The 16789-nt window shown below is 38.7% G+C and overlaps 1 protein-coding gene across 1 annotated transcript in view; it reads right to left on the bottom strand.

Moving 5' to 3' along the window:
- Positions 1-206: 206 nt before the first annotated feature.
- Positions 207-16789, bottom strand: part of STK39 (serine/threonine kinase 39) — a 104806-nt gene continuing 88223 nt past the window's right edge. The window contains exons 16-17 of the mRNA XM_086465400.1: positions 4342-4406; positions 207-281 (exon numbers count right to left, since the gene is read on the bottom strand). Of these exons, the coding sequence (XP_086321526.1) occupies positions 207-281; positions 4342-4406 (140 nt within the window). The remainder of the gene's footprint in view (positions 282-4341; positions 4407-16789) is intronic.

Here is a 16789-nt window from a genome sequence, read left to right on the forward strand (position 1 = left end):
GGGGGAATCCAAATCAAGTGCTAAGAGACATTTAGTAGCATTTTGAATGTTAGCAGCAGTGGTGTAGCTGTGGGCTTTGCTTGTTCTGACTTTGTGAATTGCTACAGAATGAAGCAGAACTCAGTGTGTGGTGCGTTAATTTTCCTTTGCATCAAAGCTGGCCTCTTCACAATCTCACAATGCGGCTTGGGGTCAAGGAACAGACATCAGCTGACGCTTAACTGAGCAAACCCAATCAGTTTCACTTCATCGGGAATCTCAGTGCCATCACAGCCAGAGGCCTGCAAGTATAAACAGAAATGTTTAGTATATCATGATACAAAGGCAGATTTGACAGCCGGGCTATAAATTTTCCCCATATCCCCTAGTCAGCAAACAGCTTACTAGAAGGAAAGCTTTCAGACTGCATGGTCTGTCATTGTTAGCCAACTGCATCCTTAATTTTAGCAAACTCTTTTAAGCAGTATTAAAGATTATGAAAAAAATACTGGGAAACAAACACTTTAACCCAAACTTTCCAGACCGAAGCCAAATTTGCTTTCTCAAGTGAGCATGCTGTTTCTGTTTGCACTCATGAAGAGCAAATAACCTACATATACTGAATCCACCTTTTACTGTTATGCTGTATGTCTCACAAGTCCAGCTATCAAGTCTGTTTGGAACACCAGTCTACTGAATTTTTAAGCAAGAGATTAAAGCAGTCTACAAAGAGTAATAGTAATATTTGCAAGGACAGCTCCTTTCTGACAGTACAATCTTTAGTACTTAAAACTGTATAGCTGAGATTCTTCAGCAAACTCTGTCACAGTACAAAGGCACAAGTAATCAGTTCATTTCTCATAACTAACAGTAAGAATATACATCCACCTTGCTCAGGACTGAACTGTTACTTTAAGTCTGCTTTAAAAAAAATTACACATGCTGTATATTTTTATATTTTGATTTTTAAACAAAGTGACTACATTTTAAGTACAGTTTTTTATGCATTCTTCACCTGTGTGGTAGAAAAATCAAAATAATAATACAACTAGATGAACAGTGTGTAATGGTAAATTATGTATCACAGATGCCTTCAGACTCTTTGTCATATCCCCCCAAAAAACATGAGAACAATTGGTTCACCCTATAAAAATGCTCTTGATCCTTTTATGCACTAGTAGCAGTTGAACCCTTTAGTAGAACTGGTTTGTATATACACAATATAAGGAAAAGAGCTCTCAGACTGTGCACACAAGGTGCACCAAGTGACATTATCCATTGGGTTTTCATGACCAAAAATAAACTCACTCAAGACTTGTGGAAGCATTACATCAGGCTATTCCTTCAAAATTACTTTGACCAGACACAGAGAACAGAAGGTCTCTCTTCAGAGAGTATTTCACAGGTCTTATTCCACTGAAGCAGCAAGTTAAAGGGCTCAGATCATCACCATTAGTTACTAGTAAGATATCTCAATGGTTTTTAGATTGGGAATTTACTTAAATAAATGAAGTTTGAATTTTGCATTTAAAATATCATGATAAAAAGAGCTAATAATATTAACATCATTCTACACTCTAGCTAGCTATCAATCTCCTCAAAGCTATGCTAAGTAACATATCTATATCCATATAGATTTTTAAATGCCTTCCTTATCAATGAATACTGTCTAATATTTAATGCACCTGGAACCTATTAGCTTAGATTTTGTGCTTAAGTACAACTACTATACACAAACTGCAACATAGAAGAAAAACTCTTAGTATTTCCAATTCATTGTTTAGTGACTGAATGCATTCTTTCATTAATTTTTTTTTCCTCCCTTTTTCATATGAAAAATCCTTACATAAAATGCAAATTATGCTGCACAATAATTTTGTGTTTCCTTGAGTGCTGCCAAGATTACTTGTGTATTAAAGCAGCCTCCTTCCCAAAGTGTGGACAGCTGGATCCTCCACAGAAGTCATTCTGTGTTAGCCAAGACAACTAAGGGAGGCTCAGTACTATATATGTTCTGTAGAATGACATCATCGTAGATCAAAGATGCACTATTAAAAAAATATGCAAAAGGGAGATCCAACCTTAAAGAGAGATTCATTCAGGCACCTCACTTTAATAACCTTCTTTACCATTTTGGCAATAATTAAAGACAAAAATGGTTACAATAAGCTGTTCTTTTTTTTCCCCAAAGATGAAAATGCTTGCTGTTTGAATAGAAGTATTATATACCAGCAAAATACCAGCAAAAGCAATCTGCAAGCAGTGAGATACTAACCAGATTCCTTGTCAGCAAATAGTAGTAACTAATCCTAGTGCTAAAGAGCACTTTTCAATTGAAATCTCTGAATGGATATAGGATTAGCTACATTTAGACTTCGAATCCCCATGAAATATTTACCAACAAAATGTGTTTTAATCAAGCTGTATAGAAGCGCTCTCAAATTCAGTGAGAGCTTGCTAAGAGGTAACAAAGACTCAGTAGGGCATAGAAAAAAAATAACGGGGTTCTCCTAGGCAACAATTCATTTAGCAACTCCATTACACGATACAGAAACAGACAGAAACAGAACATATGAATTAATCCAAGAATAAAAATAAAACAAGATACTTCTTGTGGTTATATTCTTTTTTGAGGAAGCAGGGAACTAACGCCGGAAACCTAGGTTAAACATATCAGGAAGAAACTTAGGTTAAAAATCAACCTAAGGAATTGTTACATAGCCAACGGAACTTACTTTGAGAAGGGACAAAGACGTTGATTTTGGATTGTCTGTTAATTCTGATTATGGTAAGCGTTAGGATTATAACAGCATTCACTCACTGGCATCTGAAATACCATGTGATGTTGACCGCACCCCAGCAATAAATCCAACTGAATCACAGAAATACCCCAACCCAAATTTTCAAGTGGATCTGGTTTCAACATATGTAAATATTAACTGGATACCATGGGATGTTACATTTTGTTATCTTGGCTTCTATTTTAAGTGTGAACAAGAAACTCAGTCTTCCACAGAGCCTCTGGAGTATCTATGTATCTAAATATTCTTCGTGAGATTCCACTGACTACCCAATAAAGTCAGATGTTTAAATAGTAAGAACACAGATCAGCTGCAAAAAGAGAAGCATCAGCCTTTAAGCTATATTTAGATAGTAAGAGCCACAGAAACAAAACAATTTGAGTTACATGTCCTTATTCCCCTACCCCAACTACTTCTCAGAAGAAATGTATAAGTTCTGGTGGTTTTACTGGACTGCAGGGAAAAAATGAGTCCAAACAATTTGGTCAGTTAAAACTACTCAAATCTATATTTAAAAAATACATGGAAAGAACAATCCTCAATTAATACATTACCATCAACTAGGTCACATACTGTCTAAAAATGGCTGTCTACAGCCCATCTGAAGCAGCTGCTTTTATAAATGAAGTTGTGATTCTGGGGACCTGCTTGTCTAACAGACATTCAGTCTGGTCTTTCATACACGGCTGAGTCACTCTCAGCAAGGGGTGCCAAAAGCTAACTGGGAAGAGTTTGGTATTCACATTGCTAATTATTCAGTAGCTTTACGTATGTAAATTTTTCAACTTAATTTTAGAAAGAAATAAAAACAAATACAGCACATCAACTCTGAATTAAGTTTCTTCATTATGAATTTAACATTAAATTAGACCTATCATTATAGCACCAAAATCGACCAAAATGAGGAGCCATGGTCCTGGGCCCAAAATGCAGCACAGAAAACAGTCCTGGGCCCAAAACCAGGGTCTGATGTTGTATATACAGAAGACAGAAAGAGGTGGAAGGGAGAAAGAGTGATGAAATACAGTGGGAGCAAGATCAACTTGCAAGTGTGCATGGTCAGTTGAAAGAAGGTTGAAGGGAAGAACTAAGTAAGCAGTGAAGAGGGCAACTTGCACGCAAGAAAAATGGTGGCAGGTGTTGGAAAAAATAGGATTGCACAAAATGTCCATTAGCAGGGGACACTTCAGCCAGTGTCAAGCTGAGGGAGTAGGAGTGGAAGGGAGTTAATGTAACAACTACAGTTTTCCGTGCTTTACTTGTTTCTGCAGTTCTTTCCAGGGGTTTTCTCCTTGCAGTTTCTCACTTAAACCTCAGACTTCTTCAGAACTCATGTGAACGAACCTCCTTCCCCCGAACAGTTATGGAGCTGTGTGACTGTACATATCCCTAATGTCCTATCAAAATAGGGTTTAGGATTTTTCTCTTACACATGGCAATTTCAATCATCTTCTCTGTCAACACATTTATTCATCAAAATAGCTGTAAATGAGATGAAATCCAGACTCTGTGTGAATACTGTGGTAATTAGTTTATTTCTTCCCTTCATGCTTTTACTTACCAACTTAAAAGTCAATGTTTTCAAGGCCTTTGGATCATCTACTATCTTCTGTAAGTTAGCAGCAACTGTGAAATAAAGTATGAAAAAACCTGTGATTTACAGAAAATTGCATTCAACATGACATTAAGGTTCATGTTGAGTCTTCTACTTAATTCTACACATACACATCTGTAAATTACCACTTGAAACATTTAATCACTCTCTAGCTGTCATTTGGAAGACATAGGGCAGCAGGACTGCCTCCTTTCTTTTGCAGTCACTGACACTTTGTGACTACGTGAACTGATTTAGAGGAAAAATCTGCCTGAAAAACAAATGACAAAAAAAAGCCCTACTAATTTTCAGCTTAGTCTACTCCATAAACAATTAACAATCACACAAATGCGAGTGCAAGGAAAATGGAAGAATCGTGCAGCCAAGGATAAGCTGATGGCTGTCATGATTTATATCATGTTTCTACTATAGCCAGGGCCACCATCAGCACAAGTTTCTAGGAGAAGAGAGAGCTCACTGTCCCTTCTAACTTCTGTGTCTCCTGGCTTTATGTGTGTGCTCCTGTCCCTTTTTTGGGCTAGCATTAGTACACACATAGACTCTTGGTGATCTGTTACAGCTTACCACCAAAAGAAAAATGAGCGAAAACGAGAGCGTGATACAAAAGGAGCTGAGCTTCAAACTACTGTCCCAGTGAGCCTGCCCAACATTTGTGATGTAACAGCAATAAATGGTTTAACTAGTTCTACAGAGCCTGAGTGTCCAGAGAAGGAAGCTGTATGCCATAATAGAAGTAGCAGGAAGGGAATAATTTACTCCTTGAAAACAGAGGAGGTGGCAGGAAAATAATAAACTCTTTTTCTATCAAAACACCTAAGTCACACTTTTAATTGGTCTATTTTTTACAATATTGCTACCATCAACCTTGACCAAAAAATTGGCTGCTTTCAGCTTTGTACGTTTACAAAACTTGCTCCTCAGCTTTGCACAGTCATAGATCCTGAGCTAACTCAGACTGAATCACTGAGAGCCTTTGTTCAAGACTGACTTATGAGCACAAGATGTAACAACAGGACATCAGCAAGAGATGAAGACTCCATACTTGGCAGAGCTGTTTAGACAAGATTTTAAAAAGGAAATAAACAGGTATTAAGCAGCAGACATTTCTTAGTACACTGTGTAGGTAAGTACCGTAAAGCAGAGAAGCAGGAAACCAGATGTTCTCCATAAATAATACTTTCCACAGGCTTCACAGGGTGGAAGATAGACAGCAAACATTTGCATGTTGAACGTCCTACCACTACAAACTCAGGTTCCTACTTCCTCCATCTTCTAACATCACAAGGATAGAATTTTCCACTCCTACCATGCCTGATCATACACGATCCACTGTGTAGTAATGGAAATTGGCCTCACAGGGGGAAGTACATGATTTGGCAAGGGAATTTAGAGATGTAAACAATTAGGCCAATCTACCACTGTTAAATGCAAATTTATTTTGGGGGGGGTCTCATTTCCTTTATATCACTGAAATGGCATCAAGGATTATTTATACACCTGTAACAAATTTGAAGGATAAAAGGGTGCTTGAAACCAAATCCAAGCCTTAAAAGCAAGCACAAGGTACAGTTTGTGGGGAACAGTTTTTGGAAACAAAAAAATTAACCTTCACAGTTAAACGAACTCAACTACAGGCATACAATAGAAAATCTTTCCGTTTTTAAAGCTTCATTATCCATAATCTTCTTTATTCTAGTCATTACAAACAGTTTTTATTTTAATCACACAATTCACTTCTACAATCAATAAGTCAATTTTATTGCAATACCTCCTACCTGATAAAATACATGCAAATACAGATAATGCTTGTCATTACAATTAATACTTAGAACCTCATATTTAGGCAAAAAGAAGTGTTCAGCCTCATAGCTCCTAAAGCCAGGGTAGAGTAGCTTCAATTTTTTATGTCTTAAAAGTCTATAAATAGGATCATGCACCCAAGAACAGCTCTGGCTTATCCAAATCCCTGTAAAACACATCTTTAAAAAGTAAAAAAAAAAAAAAAAAATCAAACCACATTCCCCAGCTACTATTAGCTGGCTTGACTGAAACGGAGACATAGTGCTACAAAACCAGATAGGAGTTGAGTTCTAAATCCAAAGATTTCTAACTTCACCTATTATTTTACAAAAAGATGAGCTTCAAATGCATGCTTATCTTCAGGAGGGGCAGCCTTTCATCTAAAGTTGAGAAGTTCTAGAACAACTACGGCAAGTCAGCATGCTGCTTGGCTATTTTGCCCGAAGGCAAAAACTTCCAGCTGCCCTTAAGCAAAGTCAATGGCAAAGTTGTTATTATTATTGCACTTGCAAACAGCAGCCCATTATCAGCAAGTGTTTTAATGAACTATCATACAGTGGAAAGCAGCACGGAGGACTTAACAACTAGTATCAAAGTCTTAAAAAACCCTAACCTTCCTGCTGATTCTTTACCAGGGAAAAAATTAAAATTTTCAAAGCAAAAATAGCGAAAGATAAACTTGCAATATATGTAAATAGTTAATTCTAATTACTTTTTTGTTGTTGTTGTTAACACCATAACAGAAAGGGGTGATATTTTAAGATGTATATCAATCTTCAAGAAAACTGCTTTTCAAAGAACACTGCTCATTAAAAGACTACAGGGACAGTTTTATTTGTTCACTTGTCTTTGCTTTTAATATGAACACAAGCCAAAAACTTTTACATATAAGATGCCAGAGAAACATCTGAAGTAAGCATATAAAATATGCTTTATTTTTTGCTTCTCTGATGGGCCATAACTTGAGTGGTATATGTTTAATCAAACAGAAGATTAAGAGCATTTAAGGGAGTAACGCCAGATGTTTTCAGGCTATGCTTGAAAATAAGAAAGACCTGCAAAGAGTCCATCATATTAGAATACAAGTTTACATAAAAAAGTCACACCTGCAGTTTCCTACAGAGAGATCTTTTCAATTTCATTGTACGCATTCAGCATTTTTCAAGTAAAACTAGCATTTCACCTGTGACTTTTGGTACTCTGTGTTTTACATTTTCTGGTCTTTACAGAATGGCAACAAAAATAATTTTGCCAAAATTGTGTCATTAATCCCATTCAATTATGCCACTATGAATGTGAATCCTGTCAAAGGCCTGCTCTTTCTGCAACATGTGTAGGTAACTAACATCAACTAAGAATCAAGTAAGTGTGTGTAATTACCTAGCAAAACCACACAGTCCTGTTGGTATCTTGTTTTTCTAACCCCTTGCTTTTGTTTTGCTAGGTCTTGTCCTTATTTAGGCTGCAAGGCCAACAATTAGAGGCAATTGTCTGATGGGTAAGCATCAGGGGGAAGGCCAACAAGGCAGACATCACGGTAGGATTCCGTTATAGACCACCCAACCAGGATGAAGAGGTAGACAAAATATTCTATAAGCAGTTGGTAGAAGCCTCACAATTGCTAGCCCTTGTCCACTGGAAATGCAACACAGCAGAGAGAAAATAGTCCAGGAGGTTCCCAGGGTGTGTGGAAGACAACTTCCCAACACAGTTGATGAGTAAGCCGACTAGCGAAGGTACCCCGCTGGACCTGTTGTTTGCAAACAGAGAAGGACTTGTGGATGATGTGATGGTTGAAGGCTGCCTTGGGCACAGCAATCATGAGATGATAGAGTTTTCGATTCTCAGAGAATTAAGGAGGGGGCCAGCAGAACTGCTACCTCAGACTTCCGGAGAGCAGACTTCGGCCTGTTTAGAAGACTGGTTGACAGAGTCCCTTGAGAGGCAGTCCTGAAGGGCGAACAAGTCCAGGAAGGCTGGATATTCTTCAAGAAGGAAATCTTAAAGGTGCAGGAGCAGGCCATCCCCATGTGCCAAAAGATAAGCCAGCAGGGAAGACCAACCTGGCTGAACAGAGAGCTTTGGTTGGAACTCAGGAAAAAAAGGAGAGTTTATGAACTTTGGAAGAAGGGGCAGGCAACTCAAGAGGACTACAAGGATGTCGTGAGGTTATGCAGGGAGAAAATTAGAAGGGCCAAAGCCCAAGTAGAACTTAATCTGGCTACTGCCATAAAAGATAATAAAAAAACATTTTTATAAATACATTAGCAACAAAAGGAGAGCTAAGAGATTCTCCATCCTTTATTGGATGGAGGAGGAAGCGTAGCGACAAAGAATGAGGAAAAGGCTGAAGTACTTAATGCCTTCTATGCCTCAGTCTTTAATAGTAAGACTAGCTGTCCTTTGGGTACCCAGCCCCCTGAGCTGGAAGACAGGGATGGGGAGCAGAATGAAACCCCCTGTCTTGGTTTGAAAGACAGGTGTCTGCGGAGGAAGGCAGAAGCCTCCCTTGAAATGGAAAATGCAACCCCCTTCCCTCCAAATTGTTATAATTTTGAAATTAACGGGCCTTCAGGCAAAGATATGGGGAATAGGAATAACAGTTCTTTACTAATATATATATATATATAAAAAAAAATATATATATATATATATAAATATATATATATATAAATATATATATATATATATATAAATATATATATATATATATATAAATATATATATATATATATATATATATAAATATATATATATATAACACAAGGCAGGGAAAAAAAAACAACCCACTGGTTTACACTGACAGAGTCAGAAATACAACCTGACACCCTGTTAGGGTGGCAGTAGCAGTCCGATAAGATGCTGGCTGCAGTCCTCCTGAAGTGATGGATGTAGTTCTGTTGAAGCAGCGATCTTGTAAAAGGGTCTGGTCTTCCTCCGAAGGTCCAGTGGTAGGTAGGTAGCTCTTGTCCTCTGGAACTCCAGTGGGGGGAAAAAACTCCTCTGGGAATCCAGTGGAAGAAGGCTGCTAGGGTGTTCGAGGTCTCAGTTTTTATTTAGCATGGACTGCTTGGCTCCTTCCCCCCAGGCGGAGCATCTCACAATGGGATGGGGAGTCGTGAGGCAGTTCCTTGATGGGCCATTAACAGGAGATAGCCCAGGAGCGAGTTATCGATGGGTCAGGCGATAAGGCATTGTTGTGCCCATTGACAGGAGATAGTCCAGAGGGGGGAGGCAGGGAGCACCGCCCCACCTGGTCTCAACAGCTCCTGAAGATGGTAATGGAATACTTTTCTTTTTTTTCTTTTGGCACATTTTACACTGTAACCTAGGACACCCCCATAATCCAAAGGGAAACAGCGACCTGCTACACCACATAGACACACACAAGTCTATTGGGCTGGATGGTATCCACCTAAGGGTACCAAGGTAGTTGGTGGAAGCGCCCACCAAGACCCTTGTAATAATTTACCAGCAGTTCTGGCTAACTGGGGAGGTCCCAGTTGACTGGAAGTCAGTAAATGTGATGCCTATCTACCAGAAGAGCCAGAAGGTGGATCTGGGGAACTACAGGCCTGTCAGTCTCACCTCGGTGCTGGGGAAGGTTATGGAGGAGATCATTTCGAGTGCCATCACATGGCACGTACAGGACAGCCCTGTGATCAGGCTCAGTCAGCACAGGTTTAAGAAAGGCAGGTGCTGCTTGATTAATCTGATCTCCTTCTACGACAAGGTGACCCACTTTGTGGATGAGGGAAAGTGGATGTCATCTACCTGGAGTTTAGCAAAGCCTTTGATACTGTTCCCCAAAGCATTTTCCTGGAGAAACTGGCTGCTCATGGCTTGGATGGGCATACTCTTCACTGAGTGAAATACCAGCTGGACGTTCAGGCCCAAAGAACGATGGCGAATGGAGTTAAATCCAGTTGGTAGTCAGTCAAAAGTGGTGTTCCCCAGGGTTCACCATTGGGGCCAGTTCTGTTTAATACCTTTATCAATGATCTGGATGAGGGGATCAAGTGCACCCTTGGTAAGTTTGCAGATGACACCAAGTTGGATGGAAGTTTTGATCTCCTTGAGGGCAGAAAGGCTCTATAGAGGGATCTGGACCAATGGGCCGAGGCCAATTGTATGAAGTCCAACAAGGGTCCTGCACTTGGGTCACAACCAGCCCTTGCAATGCTACAGGCTCTGGGATGAGCGGCTGGAAAGCTGCCCGGCAGAAAAGGACCTGGGTGTGTTAGTTGACAGCCAGCTGAATATGAGCCAGCAGTGTGCTCAGGTGGCCAAGAAGGCCAACAGCATCTTGGCCTGTATCAGAAAGTGTGGCCAGCAGGACTAGGGAAGTGATCGTGGCCCTGTACTCAGCACTGGCGAGGCTGCACCTCGAATCCTGTGTGCAGTTTTGGGCCCCTCACTACAAGACAGACATTGAGGTGCTGGAGTGTGTTCAGAGAAGGGCAATGAAGGTGGTGAAGGGTCTAGAGAACAGGTCTTGTGAGGAGTGGCTGAGGGAACTGGGGTTGTTTAGCCTGGAGAAGAGGAGGCTGAGGGGAGACCTTATTGCTCTCTACAGCTACCTGGAAGGAGGTTGTAGTGAGGTGGGTGTTGGCCTCTTCTCCCAGGTAACTACCGACAGGAAAAACTTCTTCACCAAAAGCGCTGTCAAACATTTGAACAGGCATTTCAGTGAACTACTTAAAATATGGGGGTTTTTTTAGGGATGAGGCAATCATTACCCTTTTCACTTTAGTGCAAGCCAAAGATTCTAGGCATGCCTCTACACCTCAACACCTTGAAGCTGTGGGCCCAGCTGCTAACAGGAATCTTTTGGGGCCTGATATAACCAGCTAGGAAAACCATCAGTAACACATGAAATGCAGGTGGCCATGGCATCTCTATATTAGTTAACCTCCTTTAGAAATGGAGCCTGAAACACAGGCAGCAGAAGGTATCCAAGCAGTTGAAAGTCCTTCCTGAAAGCCAGCCTGTAGTGCCTTACAATTATTTCTCCAGAAAGTTTGGGGATACCATCTTAACTACAGAAAAGACATCCTCAAAATCTACAGCGGAATACCCATCCTACTTTAAATGCAATTAGATTAAGCTATCAGTTGCATTAAATATAACTGACTTACCACTCTTACGAATATACTGCTAAAAATTCAGGACTATTACTAAACCTAGACAGCAAAGCCTCCTGAAAGACACAAGAAATTAAAGCCAGATGTACGCTCACAACAGCAAACAATGTTCTTGCATACAAGCAGTTGCTGCTACTGTGCAGTCCTATTCAGAATTACTGATCACATCAGACGAGAGAAAACCAATTACTTTTAAGTGGAACTGCTATTGGGCTTTACTGATGAACATCTCCCCCAGCAACCAAATTTAGGCTCTTTTCATCAAGGAAAATTATTTACTAGGTTGAGACTCACTAACCCTCCCAGTACAGCTCATGTACAAAGTTTTAATTTGGCTTAAATACGAGAAATGAACCTGAAGTTTCTGAATGCGGATGAACCCAACCACATCTGCAAACACCAGGGAGGAAAATAACCACCCCACTCTCACCACCTCTCCCTCCCCCATGCTCCCAACAATTCTATTGCAAGTCAGTGAACGACGTCAACTTCATACAGTAATGCTCTCCCTCAAGTGAAAAGGAGTTTCTCATTAGGAGTTTCTAGAGAGGTAGGAAACGTTCTCTCCACTGATACTTAAATTATTTGGAAAAGTGGAGAGCATTGTAAAATATATGTCTCTGGATTCTACTTTACAACTTATCTCTAAGTTAAGTATACTACTGTTCCTATTGGAAAAGCCATATTTCTTTGAAGTACTCTGAAGTTATGCCTTGAATGTTGCACTTCTGAAATTCATAGTAGATTAGTTTGCCTACAAGCAGCATTAATTGACAATTTCAAATCCTGTTGGAAATTCACTGTTTCTACAAGGCCTGGATATACGAGACTCAACTTTTTTTTTTCCAGAGTGTTTTCTCAAGATGTTATGGCCATGCTCCTGTAAAAGTCAGAAGAAGAAAAATGAACAAGATAACTGCAGGAAAAAATTAAGTGGTGGGGGAAAAACCTTTGCCAGCAGTATCCTTAAGTAAACAGAGTATAATTCAAATCATGCCTTGGAGCAAAAGCCTTCTTCAAACGTTAGCAGTGGTTAGCACAAGAGGTTTTTTGTTGTTTACAACAATAAATGAGATGCCATTCCACTTTCTTCAGAAGGCTTCTGAAGGACATATAATCAACCTATGTACCACAAATCATTCCAGGTTCTTTTACAGGTTTTGCTCAGTGACAAATGGTTGTGCCACTCTGTCAAAATAAGCGTTTGCGCTTGTGGAACGTGCAATAGGATAAAAGGTCAAACACAGCATATAAATATACACAACACAGGCTGCTAATTGCAGATGTAATAAATAAAAATCCCCCACACAACTACAGTCCTCTAGCATGCTTATTTATGTAGAATATACTACAAATCACTCTTTGCCATACAACAATTTTGGCCAACCACATCAGCTACAATTTTTAAATATGTGATCAATATAAGCTGAGGTAACAGAAGAAAAAAGGCCATCTTCAAGATCACAAATAAATATAAGAACCATACTTCGAGCAGTCTCAAATAGCTGTTTTGCTCCTCTAATGAGACAGAACTCTGCCTAGTTATTTAAAATTCTTAACACAGCATGAAACCTAACCCTAATGGCTTCTGAGTAGGGACAACTTCTGGAAAAGTTAAAATTAATGAGACAGTAAATAAAGCTACATGAAGTACAGTAGAACTATTTCCAGTACAATGCCAACCCAGCCAACTGAGCTGTGGCCATCTGGCATAAACACAGACACAAGCAGAATCTAAAGCTCAAGACGATATTTCTGGGGTGCTCTCAAAAGAATAATGACTCATCTGCTTTTCCATTTTGAAAAGAATGGATGGGGAACCTCTGAAAGTATGCTTAGGTTCAACAGTTTGCAAAGCTATTGCACATTGTAATCCTGAAATTCAGATATGAGGAAAGGGAAAACGTTACTGAGGCACAAAATTACTGTCACACAAAACCTGAAAAACTATAAGCTCTGAGAAAGTGAAAAATATTTTTAATACAGGAAAACTGTAGTAATTTTTATGTAGTCCAAAACTCAGTCTATAAGAAGTAGCCACCTTCAACTGCTCCCTACCTTCATCAACGGTATTGCTGTTACAAGAGGCCAAACTTGAAGCTCCACGGACTTATTGGCTTTCCTGGTGATTGTTTCAAATATTACCTCTTCCCCAACTGTAGGCAGTTATTTTGCCATTTTTATCTGATACATGGAGTTCTACATAATTAACTGCCTTGGGAGTCTGCTTATTTGAGAATTAATGCTGAGTTCTCCTGTATGGGTCTTAGGAAGCAGGATACCTGAATGACAGGGAATACTTTTCAATGGAATTATCACTCCTGAAAATTCAGCTGCTGGTATGGCTTTCCTCCAAAAAAGCTGAATTTGTTATGCAGACTTTTGAGGCAGTTTCACATATTTCAAGAGGTTCATTGCAATTTACAGATTCATTTATATTTCATACTACACAGTGGTGTTCATGCATTTGGAAGTTCATAACAAAATCAAAACTAAGTTCTAAAACCTAGCTAGCACTGGATTATAGTATATCATGTAAACAATCAAAGCAATCAACCTTTAGAGCTTTTGCTAATAATTCCTACAGATCTCTGACTTTCTTATTATTATCTAACATTATCTAATAGCTCACAAACTCCACGAAAGATCAAAAGGCTTTTCAAAAAAAGGTCAAAAAGGTCTTTTAAGTGCAGCGTGATTCCACTAGTTTACCCATTCAGGATGCTAGACATAAAATCCCTTTTGTTTATGTTGCTGGAGAACTGTAGCAGGGGAAATATTAAAGCATTTTGAGATCTGTGACAGCTAACTAACAAGTGTTTATTGCTAGAAAACTGCAAGGAGCTAGACATGATTCTTGTAAGAAAGAAATAAAAGAAAATAGAAAGATCAACAGCAAGCTGGCTTCTCTTCTGAGGAAGCTATTGGACACTGATAAGGCGGAAACATTAAAAACATTTAGAAATGTATTATTTATGAAGAGGCTGTCATTAGGAATTTATCAAAGGGAGATTAAGGCTCACAAATTTGTCTGAATTCTCAAAGTACATTGCTGAATCAGTAGATATAGACAAAGACAGTGGAAACTATCTCCACTTCAACATTTGGTACTTTTAATATCCAACAGCTTGATTTGCAGCCTTATAACCAGAAAACACAGCTTGAAAAGGAGAGCTACAGGACAACAGAAGGCCAAAACAGTTCTCCTTTGAAAGGAACATCAGGAGACTGAAAAAGGTCTCCTACAGCATCTTTATGAACAGGACCACAATTTCACAGTGCAATTCCCACAGTAACCACTTGAGCCCTGTGGTTCATAAGGGTTCTAAGCTCCAATATTGTAGACATGGGAAACCCAGGAATGTATGCTGTTTGATGTGTGTATAAAGTTCCAGGCATGAGAAAGAACTGTACCAAATAAAACCACCCTGACCTCCTGAAGAATGGCCCAACATACAGCAACAGTAAAGAAAGGAGGCAAGCAATACTTCTAATTACATACAGAATACTCATATGCGCAAGGTTGTGCTGCCCCTAGTGAGTACCAAAATCTGTGTGGATTTAACTTAAGTATTAATTTATTTGTTCTATACAGATAACTATGGTTAAGGCTAGTTCACGTCTTTTTAGATATTTTTAGGGCATAAACTAGTAGTTTGGCATCAGGGTATCTTGTTCCAAAAATGGAGAGGTGGGGCAGAAAGCAGGATCAAAGCTTTAACAACTAATCAGTTATGCTGTGTTTTTCAAGAGTGGAACAGGCAAAGGCATGGAAGACATCAGGGACATACATTCCTGATTGACCTCTACAGACAAATAAAGAATTTAAATATTTATCCTTGCTCAAACTAAAAAAATAAAAGAGTTTATGGAATAACAGTAGACCTCAAATGTCTTCACATTAGGAACCATTAACATGGGTTATTAAGACCTAGCGGTCACAGACAAAAATTGGAAAACTGAGGACTGACAAAGTAATATACAAGATTTCATTTTTCTTTAGGTAGCTGAGGGAAAAATTCCCACCCAACAGAAGCAGTATATGTTATGAAACAGGAGCCCTGTATCAAAAGAGAAAATTAACTAAGTTAGTGCTAGATATCTACCCATTTCAATTCCAATAGCACATTATTAAACTCCCAAATTCTTAATGATTTAGTATGAACATCTGATCCCAAGGTAATGTTTTACATTCTACAATCTGTAAGTAAAAAAAAAAAAAGTCTGAAATTGTGATCACTGTTTTTATTGATTAAATTAAAATATTAATATAACTGGCAAATTGTACCTTTTCCCAGAAACTTATGAAAAAAATAGAAGGCTGATATTTCAGATTGATTTTTTTTTTCCGCCAGAGTGTGTGAAGAACACTTAGCCAAATCACCACACATTTAAAACAAACTATTATAAAAAGGTAAGTAGAATATATTTGGAAACTTAAATGCTTATCTATTTCAGATCTTGATTCTGCATATGTCTAATGGGGTAGATCATCCAAGGAAGATGAGGGAGGACTATACAGAGATTTCAATATTTACCCTTCATTTTGAGAAGAGCATTTTGATGATTCTGAGCATTCTAAACCTCAGTTCAGTCTCAAATGAACATTTAAAATAAAAAAATTAGACCTGCTGCCCAACATTGCTAGTAGGGATATTTAACAAGCTTGAGATATTACAGTAAATTGTGCTCATAAATTCTCTATAGAAAAGGAGTCGGCGTACAAGGTTGAAAAAATTGTTTGCCAGTGACTGAATGTAGAAAGCAAGCACTAGCTTTCAGACAAGGGTTTTCAACAACAGTTTGATACTCATCAAGATATTGAAGACAGCTCTAACAAATACCTTCATCATTCTGCATTAAAGTTGAAATGTAGGGTTATGCAGAAATAAGGCAGGTCACATTCTGATATGCATATTATTACTTGGTAATCTCCTCTCCCCATCAGATCTTCACAACTCCTCCTGCCCTGAGTTCTGCTATGAATTATAGATATTGTTCTGACAAAACTATTAAGAAGATGAAATAGCAGCCAGACTACTTCAATACCTTGTATCTGAAACATGAAACAAGGAAAAATATATTTAGAAAAGACTCCCTGATGTGCAGGAGTTAGGTTCTGAAATAGACTACCTCTAGTTTGAAGAACCTCAATAAATCCTTATTTTGACATACTAAGCACTTGCAAAGAAGTGAATGCCAAGGAAACAAATAACAGTAACGAAATTACTATTGAAAAGAGGAACATTACTTATATTGCTGTCTTTGCAATTTCTGATTCAAATTCACAGTTGTTGTCTTTGGTTGTGTTTTTTTAACGAGAAAGGAAAGACCTCAAAACTACAACTCAAACCTATGAGAGCAGGGAACACTTTAGGCCTAAGAGTTTATCACCTACTGTAACAGGTGAAACCCAAACTAATCCCACTAATAAACAGATGGATTTATTC

This window comes from Leptosomus discolor, chromosome 5 (genome assembly GCF_034619465.1).
Source record: "Leptosomus discolor isolate bLepDis1 chromosome 5, bLepDis1.hap2, whole genome shotgun sequence".
NCBI classification, from domain to species: domain Eukaryota; kingdom Metazoa; phylum Chordata; class Aves; order Leptosomiformes; family Leptosomidae; genus Leptosomus; species Leptosomus discolor.